The sequence below is a fragment of the Sinohyriopsis cumingii genome, chromosome 2 (genome assembly GCF_028554795.1).
Source record: "Sinohyriopsis cumingii isolate HCF-2022 chromosome 2, ASM2855479v2, whole genome shotgun sequence".
NCBI classification, from domain to species: Eukaryota; Metazoa; Mollusca; class Bivalvia; order Unionida; family Unionidae; genus Sinohyriopsis; species Sinohyriopsis cumingii.
Window position 1 is genome coordinate 46,695,229 of NC_142962.1, and position 18,023 is coordinate 46,713,251.

Sequence of the window (18,023 nt, forward strand, 5' to 3'; positions counted from 1 at the left end):
AAATTGGCAGAGAGAATGAGTTACATATGGTGTGTAATATATTTTGCTATACATTGCGTATGAAGTTAAAGCAGTCACGAATATGTAAACACTGATTCTGTCTAATTAAGAATGTTGACCAGTAGATGTCCATGAAAACACCCCAAAAGGTTATAAACTGGATCTGTGTTTGAAAAATATGGATTAAACATACTTTTTGATGAGTAAGATGAGATAGATATGTAATAAAAATCATCTGCTATCAAATATGGCTTCTGTTGGTAGAAATGGAAAATCACTTATATAACTTCTGAAAAAAAAGCACTGAACATTATATTACATTTTTTTCCAGAAAGGGTGCTGGACACAGGTCTTTTTAATTTTGTATGCTTGATTCCAAAACACCATTAATTTGACAACCATACAGATAGTAGTAAACCTTTAAATGGATTATTCATTAAATCCACTTAACAGAATTTGCCAAATTTTATTCAAAGCATCCTAGCTTGAAGGCCTTTCATAATTTTTGTACAAGTGATGGTAATCCACAATCAGAGATTCAGTAATTACAGACAAGTTTTGTACAGTTGATGGCAATCTAAAATCAGAGACTCAGTAATTACAGACAAGTTTTTTTACAAATGATGGCAGTCCACAATCATAGACTCTGTAATTACAGACAAGTTTTGTACAAATGATGGCAATCCACAGACTCAGTAATTACAGAATTTTTTTGTACAGGTGATGGCAATCCACAATCTAAAATTCCTTACTTAAAGACAAACGTTTTACAAGCAATCCATAATCAGAGAGTCAATAATTACAAATTTTTTTTAATGATGGCAATCCACAGAGACTCAGTAATTACACAAACTTTTTGTGTAAGTGATGGCAATCCACAATCAGAAATTCCTTACTTAAAGACAAATTTTATTCAAGCAATCCTTCATCAGAGAGTAATTACAAATTTTGTACTTGCAATCCATAATCAGAGTGAGTAATTACAAATGTTGTACTAATGATGACAGTCCACAATTAGGGACTCAGTAATTACAGACCATAGGCCATAGGATCATGTCAGTAATTCTTATTTTCATTACTGGAGATGTGTATTGTTCACTAACATCCACTTCTCATTAAGTTAGGTGACACTTGATCAGGTAACCTGTATATGCTGTTAGTTCACTGAGGTTTTTAGCAATGGGCAGGACCAAGAGTAGTCAGTGTGAGATGTGACTTGGACCATACATGTGAAATCTGTACTAACTGAGAGGTGACTTGGACCATACATGTGAAATCTGTACTAACTGGATAGAAAGTCAGTGGGCTTCAGTTTTGGTCAGACTCACAATCTAAGAAAATAAATGTGCTGTCAGGGAAAATAAATGTGCTGTCAGAGAGGACGACATCATTAGCATAGCAGTTGACGCCACCACAGTGAGTAATTTCCTTGCAGAGGCAGAGAGGACTCTGGTGAGAAATACAGGGAAGCATCTGCACTAACTGGATAGAAAGGCAGTGGGCTTCAGTTTTGGTAAGACTCACAATCTAAGAAAATAATGTGCTGCCAGAAAGGAAAACATCATTAGCATAGCAATTGACGCCACCACAGTGAGTAATTTCCTTGCAGAGGCAGAGAGGACTCTGGTGAGAAGTACAGAGAAGCAAGACAAAGCATCACATACAGCTCCAGCGTTTCCTTCTCCTCAACAACACAAGCAAAAGATGTTTTTGGCAGTACCACTAGGTCTAATACTAAACAAATACAAGTCATTGTACATTTTTTGTCACACAAGATAACAGTTAAGTCAGCATCAGCTTAGATATGGCCTCAGATGATGATTTCAGGGACTGGTTACATAAATCCAGTATTCCTTACCTCCTCATAGCATCCTGCACTGATAGATCATTTATGGTCAGTGATGAAACCTGATCAAACCTTCATCGATGCCTGAGGGGATCACTCATTAAGCCAATATGACATGTTTGTTACTGGCAGCAGAATTCCGGCACTTATATGGTAGAATCCGGCCAGTCTAGTGCCATGATGGACTGATGTTATTCGATGGCCAGTTTAATGCTATAGTAACCAGTTTCTGTATTTGGATATTGGCAGTTTGTAGTCATGAAGTAATCCATACCAATGATGTTTGGGACATGTATGGATCCATGTCACAACTTATTATTACATTACTCGTTATGGCAGTGATTCAGTCACAGATGCCCAATGCCATGCCCAGACCATAGAAGACACCATCTTCAAGTTATGATGTCACCTTTTGACAAGACTGCAAGTATGGTTTGCAGTCGGTCTTTGTCAGTTTTGCCAACACCACTTCAGTTACACTCACAAATGCCATCATCTTTACTTGACCTACTGATGACCAGAAAAGTCTCAGTCTCCCATACATTGAACAAGGAAGTTTTGTCACCTGCTAGCATGTGAATTTTGCTGATGCCACATGTTCCATCAACAGGGTGTAAAAGTTCCGACCATCTATTGATCTATTGCCGAAGTATTGGTAAGGTGGTGGAGTTACTACATTGTTTAGAATGGCAGTTGCAAGAACCAAGTGTACACAAAGTTCTTTTTTCACAATAGTGACTTTCATCCATTTTCAGCAAAGTATACTATAAGACACACATGCCTTTGTTTCATGCAGAAATCAAAGCCATTGACAGAGACATGGCAAGTCTGGGGATATCAAGATCTTTGTAATACAAATGAACCATAAACACTTCATTAACACTTAGCACTTTGTCCATAATTTCATTAATAGGGTCGATGCTTGAGTGGTAAAGTGTCAGTCATCCAGAAAGTGCAAAATTTGTCTAGCTTCACCAACTGTTGTGCCCACTGGTCATGTAAGGGAATCATTTTTGTATATCTCATATGTAAATGGGCTACAGAGCATGTACTTAACAATGCCATGACAGCAGCAGTGAATCTACAACTTTTAGAAAGAGATGGATAGCTTTCCACTTCCACTTGCACAAGTTCACTCTCAGATTGCTGCCATTGTCATCAAACCTACTCTTCAGCAGTCAAGTGGAGGAAGCCCATAAGCATGCCTCACAGGAGACAAGACTCACACAGGCCCAGTATATGAGATTATAGCAACTTTTCCAAAATTGAGGGCAAGAAACAGGAAGGACACCCTCGGGAATTACCCAACAAGGAAACAATCTCTTAGGTCTGCTATGCATTTAAAAGTAAGATAGTTTTTAAGAACCAGTGTTTTAAGTTTATTATCACTTCCTGCCTAAACTACTTGGAGGATTGCACAGAAACTTTATACACACATTCAGCCCATTGTCTAGTTGGTCTAAATGAAAATGCTATTGCTCTGACATATGGTCACTAAATGGAAATAGTGGCAGATCTATGTCCAGTCTGGTTGCCATGCTACCATCTTGAAAGTCTTGTTATCATTTCTCCTGAAAGGCTGGCTGTATCATCATGCTAACAAACTTGGAAGATTGCCCTGAAACTTCACATAGTTTAGTTGGTCTTGAATGAAAATGGTTTTATCTGGAAATTCAGTATGGCCACCACAGCACCCATTATGAATATCTTGTTATCACTGCTTCTCCAGAAAGGATGGTTTTTTGCTAAAAGACTTCTTGTGATATCTTGTTGGTATTAAATGAAAATGGTATCAGTCTGATATCTAACCTGACTGCCATCTAAGAAATCTTGTTACTAGATGTACTACTGAATGGATAATCATATCAACATACTAACTGCTTGGAGGATTCCCTGAAACTTTATATATACAGTACATTATTCTCATGGTCTAGGTGGTCTTAAATGAAAATGGTGCTGCTCAGACTTCCAATATGGCCACCAAAGAGACCATCTTGAAAATCATATAGCCTCATCTCCGGAATTTATGGTCATATCAGCATAAAGATTTAATTAAAAGACTTCTTAGGATATCTTGTTAGTCCAGAATTAAAATGGTGCCAATCTGACATCCAGTATGGCCACCATGGTAGCCATCTTAAAAATCTTACTATCACAACTCTGCTTGAACAGAAAGCCATATTGACATGGGGTTTCAGCAGAAGACATATTATGATGTCCAGTTGGTTATAAATGAAAATTGCCAATGAATGGCTGTATGAAAATGGGGTTTTCAGTAGTGACTTATTATGATACCTAGTTGGTCCTAAACAACAATGGTACAAGTCATACATCCAGTATCGCTGCCTTGACAACTGTCTTAAAAAATTATTTTTTGTCACTACTCACCCTGAATGGATGATCTTTATCACATGGGGTTTTCACCAGAAGACTTTTAATGATGTCCACTTTATCGTAAATGAAAATGGTGCCAAGCTGACATCCAATATGTGTATCACAGCAACTGATTTGAAAATCTTACGTTACTGGCAAAGTTTATTAGAAATGGTTTCAACACTCAGAAGTTAAAAGGAAGAAATGGTCTTTCTTGAATTCCTGCAAATTCTATTTACCCAGTAGAGCACCAGTCCCTTCAATGGACTCTTGTTTACAGAAACCATCCTGCCGGCTTAAATGTTTTTACCAGCTGCTCTTACATTTGACTGTTTGGCAGATGTCAGCCAGTTGAGCGTATTAGGCTCACTTTTATCTTTTCTGAGTTTGTAGGACAATACAAACTTTCTGTTTGCAGAATTATACAATTATAATTCAGCCAAGGCAAATAAAATTTTGTTGGTATGTTTCGGTCACTGTAGGAATGACAGGAGGAGGGGGTCAACCTATCTGAGTGGTTTTTGCAATTATTTTTTTTAATTTCTCACTTTTTTGGAAAACTGCAAGAACCAGAGAAAATGTTTGACTGATTTTTTTTGTTGCTGCAGTAGGGGACATGTGTTCATCATATTACACAAATCAAGGTATGTAATACCTGCTGCAGTTCTGTTCTTTCAATCCAAAATACTAGAAATTTGCATATTTTTTATTTTGTTATTAATCTAAAATGGCTGTTATTCTTTAAACTTTCAAAAGATTGAGTTATTGATGACAAAAAATTCTCAAAAAGCAGTGCATGAATTAACATTGTGTTATTGAAGATGACGTTTTTCTTTTCCTTAATACTAGATAATTATATTCTGACTAGTATTATACCTGGTGATAGGCAAGAAAACAGTGTTATTCAAATTGCCATGAATTTCAGCAATATTTTGGTATGTTACTTCAGCTTGTACCATGTAGTCATGTCCAGCTTTCACAAAGCATCTTGATCAGAGTATTATTTTGATTCCTAAATTTTACTATCTGTTAAAACAAATCAAATTAATGTACAATGGATTTTTCTCTTGGTATATGAATGGGGAAAATAGTTTCTGTTAATCCTTAGGTTGGATAAAATAATTTCACTTTCCAGAGTACTAATTTTAATTGTGTAATTTATTACTCTGTAAGTTAAGATCCTAGTGAATGCTGGGTCCTAGCTGTTTGATGTATACTTGAAATAATTTTTTATATAATTTGTACCGTACGATTACGTATATACTACCCAATATAACTTTCTTCTCCCTGTTACCGCTTTATGGTTTATACTAGGCTAAAGAGTATGGCATTCAGACACTGGTCAATCTTGACGAACAAGGAGGTGAGATCAGCACAACTCAGTGTATCTTCATTTTAACACCAAGAACCACAATCATTTTTTTAATTATATGTTGTGAAAAAGTAAAATGTTTGTTTTTCAGTAGTTTCACTCTGTTATTAAGACTCACTGATGTGATAAGTTTAAGCACTGCACATAGCATGAAATCATTTCCAATATAGGTTCCATATATTATTAATGTTGATAATCTTTTAACTTTTTTTTTCATAACTCAACAAGGATCTGTTTAGGACAGATTCAGACATTATGTATTTATGTCAACATTATAGTATATACATAAAAATAAATTTTTCTTCTTGGCATAACAAATATTGCTTCTTTTTTAAGGTAAGTTTTATTTCTTGACCAGTCAGTTTGTTCCTACTTGTTTAGCTCACCTGGTCATAAGGTGTAGTGAACTTTTGGTATGGTCCATTCTCTGTTCTCCCTTTACAATTGCTGTTTACATCTTCTCAAAAATCACTCAACAGAATTGGACCAGTCTTTACCAGACTGCATCCTGGTATGATGCTCTTTTATATCTATTCAAATAATGCTGTTCTACCATCAGATATGATAATCTATACTTTAAACAACTTCTCAAGAACCACTCAACATAATTTTACGGAGTTCGATAGAAACCATCTTTGCATGAAGTACTTTCAGATATGTTCAACTGACAGTAATCTGCCATTATGTTGTGCCATCAATACTAGAACTTGAGAAACCCTGAAAATTCTTCTCAAAATCTGCTCGACAGATTTTTACCAAATTTGACAGAAAAAACTCTGGCTTGTAGGAATTGCAGATTGTTTCAACTGGTGCACCAGTTTGCAATCAGACATGGGCACTGGTACAACACATAAAAAAAATCTTAAACAACTTATAAAAATATGCTCATTGCAATTTGACAAAATATAATAGAAAGCATCATGGAATGATAGATCTCTGATTTGTTGAAATTATGCTAATCCACCACCAGGTATGTCCAATATTGATAAAAATAGAAAAACCTTTGAATGACATTTCAAAAGTCACTCAATGGAATTTGAGAAAATTGATATAGAAAGCATCCTGGGTTTTCCAATTTTTTCAAAATGATGCTGACCCATTGTCAGATATGGTAATCATTACTAAACCCCACTCAAGAAATCAACCAAATGTGACTTAAAGTATCCTAGCTTGAAGGCCTTTGACATTTGTTGAAAAGCGTTAGCATCCTGGTATAGAAGTCTTCAATGTTTGACAAATGATGCTGAATTGCAGTCAATCAAATATGGATGAAAGCATTAAAAAAAAACTTTAGAACTATGAAATAGTTGTTTTCATAATATATGCAATCAACAGCATTGGAAGAAATTTCTACATAAAGTATCCTGCTAATCAGATTTGTTGGCAATTTGCTCATATTTGGCTTTTGGTTAGATGTCCACATGGCAAGTGATATCAGGTTCACTTCAGCCCCTTGTTTTTAATTGTATAACCATTCACACAAGAAGCCAATGAAGTGTCAGAAAACTTGCACAGCAGTTGCCCTGGTGTTGATCAGACTACATAATAGACCCCTATGACCCAATTACATAAAGTACAGGAACCAATCAGCACAAAACCAAAGATGTTCAGATGGTGTTGGTGAGTTTGTCAAATTCTACAACTTTACAGGCACACTGGTGGTGTACTTTTAGGGTTTGTCAAAAAGTACCATTTTCATGATAGAAATTGGTTACTTGGACCAGAGTCATGCAGAATTACTTATATTTATCAATTTGTTGTATTTTGTCATGCTTCACATCCAGACTACCTCTGATTCTTGGTCATGCCTTAAATACCTAGAGAAGTAGATGAACTTTGTTCAAAAGTAGAAATCTGCCTGGCTTGCAGTATCATTCAAGAGTTTTTGTCACTGGTAAGGCCAGTATATTGTGCCATTGGACCAGAAATGGTACACCGTATGTACTTGCTTATTAGTCAAGTGATAGATCGTGTCTGTGTTGTTTGTTCTACTGATTATTCCTAACAAACTACACAGACCTAGATCTGCCAGCACATTATGCGACGGAAGATCTATGTTTGTGCAGTTTGCATTTAAACATAATGCTTAGACTCATAAGTGAGTATATATTGTACAGAGATCAACTAAATGGGCAATTCTAATACTGTTTCATTGATTGGGCCTGTAGGAATTTGAGTTGTTTTATTTGTGGTCTGGAGGGGATTACAGTTCATTTTCTATCCTTCTTACTGGTCTGATCCATTCAGCTGATGGATTCCCATTAGGCATAGATTGATACTGTAAAAGAGGATTTTACTGCGTTAAAAAGAATTAAGTTCAAATTCAGCTCTGGTGAATGCCAGCAGTTTAGACTTTTCAGCTGCTAAATTGTGCTGTAAATTCTAGAGTAATTTGTTCGCAATAAAAAAAAAATGTAATTACCAAATTTGATCATCATTTCCTTGTCTAACTTTTTCCTCTTTTCAGACTACTTGTAAAGTATTTAATTCCACAATTCTGCCAGTGGAATTCACTCTCAGTGTAGCATGTGTCAGTTCCAGTTGACTGCTAACAAATTTATCGCCAGTTAGGCATGGATCAGAGTAGTGCACATAGAATTTGTCATGTATCATGTAAAAATTAAACTCTATAATTTATAACTTTTCCTTTTTTCATCCACATTCCAATAAGGTTCAGTTATTCTTGTTGAATTTTAGATGGTCTTTTAAAATAGAACCCCATGTTTTGATTTCAGAAACATCTTCCTGATTCTTGAACAGATAATGTTTTCTGTGTGCATTAAAGAAGATTGGCAGTTTATCACTAAGGCCATATGAGGCAGTTAGTTCTTCAATTCTTGTTTGTGGAGACGAATGCATTGTTTTGATGAAGGAGATGTTGTACTGTCAGTCTTCAATCTGTAGAGAGATTTAAAAAAAACAACAGTAAACTTGGCTTCCAACTTTCTTGCTTTCAACTGGTTCTTTCTTCATGACAGTGATTGACAGCTACCTACATGTACAATATAGACAATGAACTGCAATACTTTTGTGAATTTATTTGACAGTATGTTAGATATAGAATGTTCCCATATCAACCATCTTTTGCAAACAAACCCCTTTGCCTATTTATAAAATCAGCAAAATATTAAATTGTTAATTACTTTTGTATACTATTTAATGTTAGTCATGGACATTGTAATATTTTCTTTTTTTTAATTATTTTGTTTTGCACCCCCAACATTTTACACCCCACCCACTACCATCTCTAGTTTCACAATGTTTGCTGTATTGCCTTGTTCACATTTTTATTCCTTTAACAGGTACAGCTTCATTTGAGAGAAGATTGTTGTACTTCTAATTGCCTGCATATGTGTGACTTTTGCATTTGATTACATGTAGCACTGTATGTGATTTATTTCAGAGTTTGCAGCTGTAGACTGGTAACTGCCATTAGAATGGTCTGAATAATTTGGATGTGACCTACATGTACCATTATGGTGATGATTATGAAAACAATTGTTACATCTGTAATTCCTGTTGCTACATGGTATTGATGTTATGCCATGGTATTTTTTATGCTGTCAGATAGATAACTAGAAGTTTGAATTACATGGCCACTTCAGTTATGATATTATTATTATTAAATATAAAGTATAATCAACACTAGCCTCTTTTTATACTTTTAATGAACAAACTGTTCTGATTTAGAGATTTCTTTCTTTTTAGAATCAATGTAAAGAACATTTATAACCAAGTTGAAATTCAATAATGGTACAATGCAGATTATCTGGCCATACCAGTGGCAGTTACCAATACATTTTTTTATGTAGATTTATGTAATTTTATTTTGTACTGTTTAATTTTTCTTGAGCCCTAGATCAAAGAAAGTGATTCATGGAAGGTATCTTTCTAAGGTAAATGGGAATGTAGCATTTGGTCCTTAATTTTGGAGCAATGTTAACCATATGGGAACATTTCTTTTGTGTAGTAAATTGCTGAAATTGGGATGAAGGAATTCAGCAAAATGTGCTTTACTGGAAATCTGGGGTTCAGTTTCAGGGGCTGTTTAATACTTTCCTTCCATGCTTGTAAATATAATTCTGATAATAAAACATCAAGTGATATAATAAACGTCTGAAATGATAAATGGGCACTTGCATTTCAGGAGCTTTATATCAGTAAATATAGAACTGCATGCAATTCATAACATTTCAAGTTCTATAGCTTCATGAAAACTTGTTGCATAGACACAGGCTATACCTCATTGATAATGTTAGTCATTTATCTAGACAGCAAGGGTACATACATGATCTTGTCATGATTTCAGTTGAGCCAGCAATCCAAAATGCAAGTAACCGATTTACACTTTCAGACCCCATTAGATTCACCATCATTTTGTTTTTAGTAATATATATATTTTTATGTGCATAGAAGGAAAGCAGTAATGAGCCCCTATGTACTCAACGTGTATAGTTCACATAGAACTTTGTGATTTATGGTTTGTTTTGTGTATTAAGTTACTTTTTTATTTCCATTCCTTGTGTAGAGTCAGGATGTAGGAGTAAAGACAATTGTAATGCTGGATCACCAAGGGGGTAGGTAAAAATGACTAAACACTGGATTTATATTAACTTATATTAATACATCATCACTAATTAGTATGATATTGCATCGCCTTTTCAAGGGTAAATCAGCCAAACGTCTCACTGTCACAGCCTTCCCACATCATGAAACTTTGAGATATTGCTTTTCACCCACCTGGTTATGCTTTTAATTGCTTTAATATCAATGTATTTTTACAAGATGCAAATAACAGTTTTGCTTTTGAGTCCCATGACCAACCTAAACTGTATTGCCAGTATTGATGACATGGAACTATTCATGCAGTGGAAGTGAAAATTAACCTTACTTGTGAAATTGTTTGCTTCTGCCACATCATCTTGTCAAGTAACAGAAGATTGTATGATGAAGCTTGTATGTCATACCATGTCTACTTTTCAGTTTACTAAAGAGGATAGGATGCAGCTTATATGTCATATTTGCCTACTTGTAAAGGAACTAAAGATGATATGGTGCAGTTTGTATGTCATGTTTTGTCAACTTGTCAAGTAACTAGATGTTGTGATGCAGCTTGTACATCGTAATATACCTGCATGTCAGGTTACTGAAGATGGTGTAATGCAACTTATATGTCATACTATGCCTACTTATCAGGTAACTTACGATGATAGGATGCAGATTATATGTCATATTTGTCTACTTGTCAAGGAACTAAGATGGTGTGGTGCAGCTTGTATGTCATACCATCCCTACTTGTCAGGTAACTTACGATGATAGGATGCAGATTATATGTCATGTTTGTCTACTTGTCAAGGAACTAAGATGGTGTGGTGCAGCTTGTATGTCATGTTTCATCAACTTGTCAAGTAGCTAGTTGCAGCTTGTACATCGTAATTTACCTGCTTGTCAGGTTACTGAAGATGGTGTAATGCAGCTTGTATGTCGTAATATACCTGCTTGTCAAGTTACTGGTAATAATGTCTGCATTGAAAAATTAACTTTTCATTAAAATGAGTTTCGATTTGTTTTGAAATTTACCAAAAATATTGTTCAACCGTAACATCAAATAAGCCGCTGTGACAGTATTGATTGTGTGTCAGATACTGTACTGTGTAACTTACTCTTGGAGTCTAATTAATATTAATTGTGTTAAAATTAGAGTTGAGGTACTGTTATTTACTTAATGAAGTACAAAAATATGAGTTTCATTGAACTCGTATTGAGTACAGATAGAGAATAATAAGCAGAGTAGGTAATAATGTGAAAAGAATGCTGCAAAATTAAGTAATAAAAAGTCATGGGCAAAAGTGATACTATATTGTCAGTGACAAAAAGATCAGTAAATTTGGACATATGAAGTTGGTGGTGGTAAATGATTGGTTTTGACCAATAACTTGAATGATTACTTTGGCATTTACTAAATAATTATGTCCTTGCATACCTAAATGACAATAATTGTTGGGATGACAGCCTTTACATTTTTTAGCTTATAACAGAGTGCTTTATCATTTTACTTACAATCTGTCCTCAAAGGTTGCACCAAAATAGCTTGCTTAATGTACTCTGTATAATCTGGCTCTTGCCAATTAATGGTTGATAAAATTGGTTTTGATTCTTTCAACTGGAGTTGCAGAGGGGATATAGCAATAGTGATGTCTATCTGTCCGTTGGTCTGTCTGTAGACAACATCATTTTGGTTTTTTTCTCTGACTACACACGTATCTTGTCCATGGGTAGAAACAGAAGCCAAATTACTTTGGGGTTACCAGGTCCAAAATCAAGGTCACTGGAGCTGAAAATGTGATTCTCATTTCTTGCATGATAAATCAGGTTCCCTGGCATAATTTTCATCAGATTTCATTTGGGCAGCTAAGTGTGAGAGGTGAAAGATCAATCATTTGAGGAGTCAGTATTGTTAAAGATTTTGGTTTCCACTTTAAAATTTCCTTGATGAATTTAACTTCATACGTAGTCTTCACTTAAGCAGAGGCACCTGTATTGATTATCCAGCCTTGAGGTCAAAAGTAAAGGTCACAGGAACTAAAATTGGCGTTTTGAGTTCCTCATGATAATTTAGCTTTTCTCATTTCTTTGAACATCACAGTTGCATTACACTTAAGGAAGGGCAATCCGATTGAGTCTTTGATTGATAAGTCAAAGGTCAAGGTCACTAGATGTGAAATTACATTCTTGGTTTCAGCACAATAAATCAACTTTCACCACATTTTCATAAAATTTCTAGTGATACTACAATTGTAGTGGTTCATAATGAATTCTTAAGCTGCTAAGTCTAAAGTCAAAGTATTTGGCACTGAAATTGCAATTACTTTATACATTCACACACAGACACACACACACAGACACACCTTTCCATCTCAGATAGAACAACAAAATTCAAATCTCAGGTTTACTGGAGTTCAGATTTTGAATTAGTTTATGCATAATGATATCAGGCCAGATCAGTATAGGCCAAGGTCATTTAAGGTAAAACTATTTTTTATGCATTGCTTTTATTGTTTCCTGAATTTGGGTGTAAATTTTAATGATATTTAGGTTAAATATTATATGGCTATGACGATTGGCAATTTATGTTATTCAGACACGCTGTACATGTAGTATGCTTGGAATTACAGTGCTGAACATAGCCAGACTATTGCATGAACTGTTGTAGATTAAGTAGATGTATAGTTCATTTTAATCCTATCCACGCATTCCTTTAGGTTCGAAAATATTTTTCAGTTAAAATCTAAAATACCAGAGGTCCTACTATTATTCTACTTAATTATGCATTAATATTTGCAGTTTTGTCTGTAATTTTCATCTTATTGAATATGAACTTTGTGACCTTTGTCATTGCAGCAAATAGACTATACTTAAATATCTTTCCCATTTGTTAAGTGCTTTGGGTTTTTAGAAATAATGGGTTCCATTTTGCTTTGTAAAGTTGGCTTGCTTTTCAAAACCATCATATTATTTTATAATCATTGGTGAATGCAAGTAGTGTCAGAATCGACATTTTGCCCTCTTTTACCTCTTTTGACGCTGGCCAGTCACCACAGCCTCTATCCTCTTTGATTTGGCAAGCAAGTGATATACAATGTACAACCCTTGGATGCTTAACCATCCACATAAGCCACAGAAGTGAAGTGAAGTAACTGTTACATGGAAAAGTTGAAATTTTTTGGTCTTAATTCCGACAGTGTTGGTGGAAATGTTCATTAATGAACATAACCATTGTGGATACATTGGTGAATATCACTTCGCCATTGTAGAATCAATCCCAGTGTGTTTCGCATGATTCAGTCATTGCTTGGGAATTTTCACATGCATGTGAGATAATCCCAAGCTGCCCTTAAGTTGGTTGTGGTACATAACAGTGATTCCAAAGGCCAATTTCTACTTGGCCCATAACAAAATTATATGACAGTTCATATGTTGGTTTATACCATTTTGAAGAAGATATTCAACAAGAAGTGGAGCAAAATGGTTATCGGCGTTAATATCTACTCTCAGTTGGTCCATCACCTCATTGGTAAATTCTGCAACCACATCACTGTGATCAGATTCCATTACTTATATACAATAATAATAATAACAAAATTTAATCTTAAACAGATCCCAAGAATGGTTAAGTAGCTGTCAGAATAAACACTGAGTCCTTTGAGCTGACTTTCATTAAATAATGCTGCCTCGACTAATAGTGCTGCTAATAATGCAAAGGTGAAAAACTCTGTAACAGTGATCAATCTAGCAATTCATGATAATGCTGACACTTTTTAAGATGCTGCATTGTCATTTATCAACACTGCAATTCAACCCTGGTTATCTTTACTTCCAGTTTTGATAAATAAGTCTGATCCAGAATCGTGCACCTTTAAAATGTGACTTTTAGGTCTATCAAAACCATTTTTATTAAGAGAATTTACAACAAGTTAACCATTTGCTATGGTTTTATCTTCAATTTGTTGCTCCCCCCTCTTTGATCAATATACGGTATCTGTAATTGTGCTCCATGAAGTTACTATGCATGGTGGTACAGGCATCCACATATTGTTTTGTTGTTGCATTAGTATAATCAACATATTCTTTGATAAATGCAACCGACATGCCAGTACGTACGTGTCTCAGATTCCTGTTTTCAGTGACTTCAGCCAGGTTTTTTTGCGACAGCACCTTTGAGGTTCACAATAATATTTTGAATGTTGACATTAGAAGTTTTAAGTTTCCCAGCTTGATATTCAGAAATCACAAGCTCACCTGGATCAGTGCCATCAACAACATGACTAGTAAACTCAGACAAATCCACTTTGGTGGCAAACCTGCTCAATATTTACATTAGCAGCGTATCATCTAGTTGAGTAACATTCATAAATGGTAATAGATTTTTTTATAATATTAAACATACATGTGAGATCAGTCAGTGTTTGCTTGCTTTGTGAATGTTGAAGTGCATGCTGTTGTTGTTGTTGTTGTTGTTGTTGTTGTAGGGTTTAATGCCATTTTTCAGCACAAGATAGGCTATACATGGCGGCCAGTATAACTGGTGGAGGAAGAACCCTGGAAAACCCCGGGAAGAACCACCAACCCACAAGAAGCTACTGGCAGGCTTTCTCACGTACCAACGTTAGCCGAGGCTGAGACTCGAACACACGCAGACAGAGGTGAGATGGCAATGATCCGTAACGGTGAGCGCTTTAGACCGCTCGGCCACTCAGGGCCCCCTGAAGTGCATGCAACACTTAAACAAAAAGATGACTGCATGTTGGTCCATCCAACTGTATAGTTGAATAAAACAGTGGTTGATTGCCATGCCTGGTTAAATAATCAACAACTTCATCTAGCAGTGCAAGTCATCAATATGAGTGAAAATACAAACAATGTTGGATGTTAACATATTTGCAACCCATTGAGTGCCTATTCCTGTTGCCAAATCCAGGTGACAATACTTGTGTCATGTGTGCTTACATCGATGAAAATTCATTTCACAGAAAGACACCCTGAAAATCTTTGACAGATTTTGCTATCGCTGGGTAATCAAAGACCTCTTAAGAGTGGCATTTGGTGTCTTTATTCTGAGCAATGAAAGGCTTTTTCCTTTTTTTTATATGACTGCCTTTTTGTGTGCCATTCCTGATGAATTTCCAACAGCCGTTAATACCAGGACTTTTGCAAATGCTGGAACTGCTGCTGCCAGTAATGATGGAATTGCCGCAAGGAATGGAAATATAATCCACTGGTCTAATGCAGTTGTGTCACCTCAGATTTGGATCACTTTGATGCCACTGAGGTATTATTGTGCTTGGCCACATTAAGCTGAGAGAGTTCTGTTTGGGTGAACCATACGGGGACATTTCCAGTCATTTTTCCCGGAGAAAGTTTTACTATGACCCCACAATCATTTTGAATTGTGTTTTTCATTTGTGCAAATTGATTTTCAGCAGATATGATTTTTCTCCATTTTAAAGCAGAATTCCGCTTTTCTCCTGACTTGAATCAAATTTTTCTTGATATAGCCTGTTTTTTATATCATCTCCAATCCAGTTTTTTAAACAGTCTGTCTGCTCCCATCCCACACCAACCCTTGTAAATTATTTGTTCCATATGTTAGTTAGCACCTAACTGTCGTAAAGGGTATTCTGATTGGTCAGAGGATTAAATTCATCCAATGAATCGTCATGTAATGGAAACTGATGGCAATGGAAAGAGGACACATGTTACTAATGATATGGAAAAATGGGAACCAGCCTGGAAATGGGTAAACATAAAATAGAGTATATGTGGGTTTCTCTGACCAGGATTGGTTAATAATGTAAGTTCCGTTTTAGGAAAAAAATTCTTTTGAGAGCTTATCCTAGTTGTAAGTGGAAAAAAATAGAGACATTGTTTTATTGATGAAATTTCAGTCCTTTAACAGTATTGAGTTTGGAACACTCATTACTAAAATTAGCATCATTACTAAAATTAGCACCTTACTCTTTCGTGTGGAATTGAAAGAACATGTTTCAAACACATGCAGGTCCAGCAAATGCCACGGTTCATATTCTTTCCTCTACATAGAAGCTGACATCTGGGTTTCATTTATACTGATAAATATAAGTTTGATCATGAGCACTCAAAACTTTCAAGTTATTGAATTTTTAATATCATGGTGTTTGCATAGGTTTACTATGGGAACTGAATTAGTATCTTGAGTCCAAGAAGAAGCATGCTTCCAAAACATGGCATCCCGAGTTGTTGAGAGAGACCATGACACAAAAAGTTTACATAAAGGTTTAAAAAAATGTATGGAAATGGGAATGGCTGGAGCGAAAAGTTTACGGAAATTTGGTTGGTCAGTTTACAAGAAAACGCTAGAGGACTGATATTTTGTGACCTCTGCAATAAAGATCTGAATTACGGCACCTACAAAAAAGGCTGCATACAGAAACATTGAAGCACAGAAGGCATCTGGAAAAAGTGCAATTAATTACTGTAAGAAGAAAGATTTCTTGCATCAGAGAACAGATGTATCCCTTTGTCAGAATATGTGCACTGCATGTCACCAATACAAGCACCAGTTTGAAAGGAATAAGGCTCTCATTGAGAAGGAAAAGAAACGATTGCACACTGAGCAAAAAATTGTCACTGGTGACAAAAAGGAACCGTGAGAAATCTTTCCCGCAAAAAGAGCTCAACTGGCATATCAACAGGTTGTGTCCATTGGAGAAAAAGACAAGTGAATGTATTTGATTATTTGTATATAGTTGATGTACTTGGGTGTTTATTTTACAGATTTGTTATAAAAAGAAAGAAATATAATATATTTACTGCAAAAATTAAGAAATTATTGTGACTTAATTACGACGTGAACACTGACATGTACATGAAATAACTTCATGTGACTATAAATATTGTGAAATTATTGAACTCAGGTTGAACATTTTAGGTAAGTTTGTTAGATGTTCTAATGATTAATTTGGTTTATTTTATGGTCATAAGTTGCACCAGTAGCAGTTATTTATGAGTGTAAAATGCGTTTTTTACTTTCTGGACCCTGGATCGGGGGCACTGCCCCTGGAGACCCCAATGGGGGAGGACCCCCAAACCTCCCATAAAAAATTTTCATTGTTTTTTATGGAAGACCAAAATCATGTCTGTTTCACTAAGGTCAACCTTCACTCAGTGATAGGACATTTAAATACATAACAGGTTCACTTAGGAATTTGATATATTTTCCACAGGTGTATTGATGACCCTAATTTGGCCACCAACACCCTCCTACAACAGTCTTGTTGGAAAGTATCACAGCACAACATCTGTAATTGGCACCACTGGGATCAACATGTGCATGAAAATAAATGTCAACAAATGATTGAATAAACAACTCCAGGTGTTCCAATGAAAAATAATAAATTTTGTACAACATATCAAAGTCTTTTTGGGAGATTTGAAGACCAGTGTCGATGTTTTGATGTCAGTCCATATGACCACAAATTGTGATATTTTCATGCAATATGAGGCGTGTCTGCTGCATTGTTGAACCGAATTTCTTGAGGTTTCTGATGGCTGTTGAACCGCTAAGACACCTCAATCATTCCTGATGTGACAAATATCAGTCTACTCTGCTCCCGGTCTTTATCTCGATTCACATTTAAAAACACCAGGAACACATGTTGGGTACTTATTTGTCAACTAAATTGTCCCGTAATACCATTTCATGGGTACACGTCTGTGGTATGCACAAGAATTGACAGCACTGTCATGATTCCCAACTAAATAGTCAGTAAAGGGGTTAGCACCAGAGTCCACAGAGTCAGTGTTGACAACTCAACTTTACCAGCAGTACCTCCTGCATGCCAGATTGCATCATTGGCATCGTTTTTAGGAAACAAGGTAATTGTGTATTTAGCT

General features: G+C 35.6%; 1 protein-coding gene across 4 annotated transcripts in view; it reads left to right on the forward strand.

Annotated features, from left to right (window-relative positions):
* LOC149804767 (synaptosomal-associated protein 25-like) overlaps positions 1–18,023 on the forward strand; it is a 100,308-nt gene that overhangs the window by 52,361 nt on the left and 29,924 nt on the right. For 3 of the 4 annotated variants that reach the window (XM_089944197.1, XM_089944203.1, XM_089944212.1), the window contains exon 4: positions 10,120–10,168. The exons of the other annotated variant lie outside the window; for it this stretch is intronic. In XM_089944197.1, coding sequence (XP_089800323.1) covers positions 10,120–10,168 — 49 coding nt within the window. The remainder of the gene's footprint in view (positions 1–10,119; positions 10,169–18,023) is intronic. 4 annotated transcript variants of the gene reach the window in all.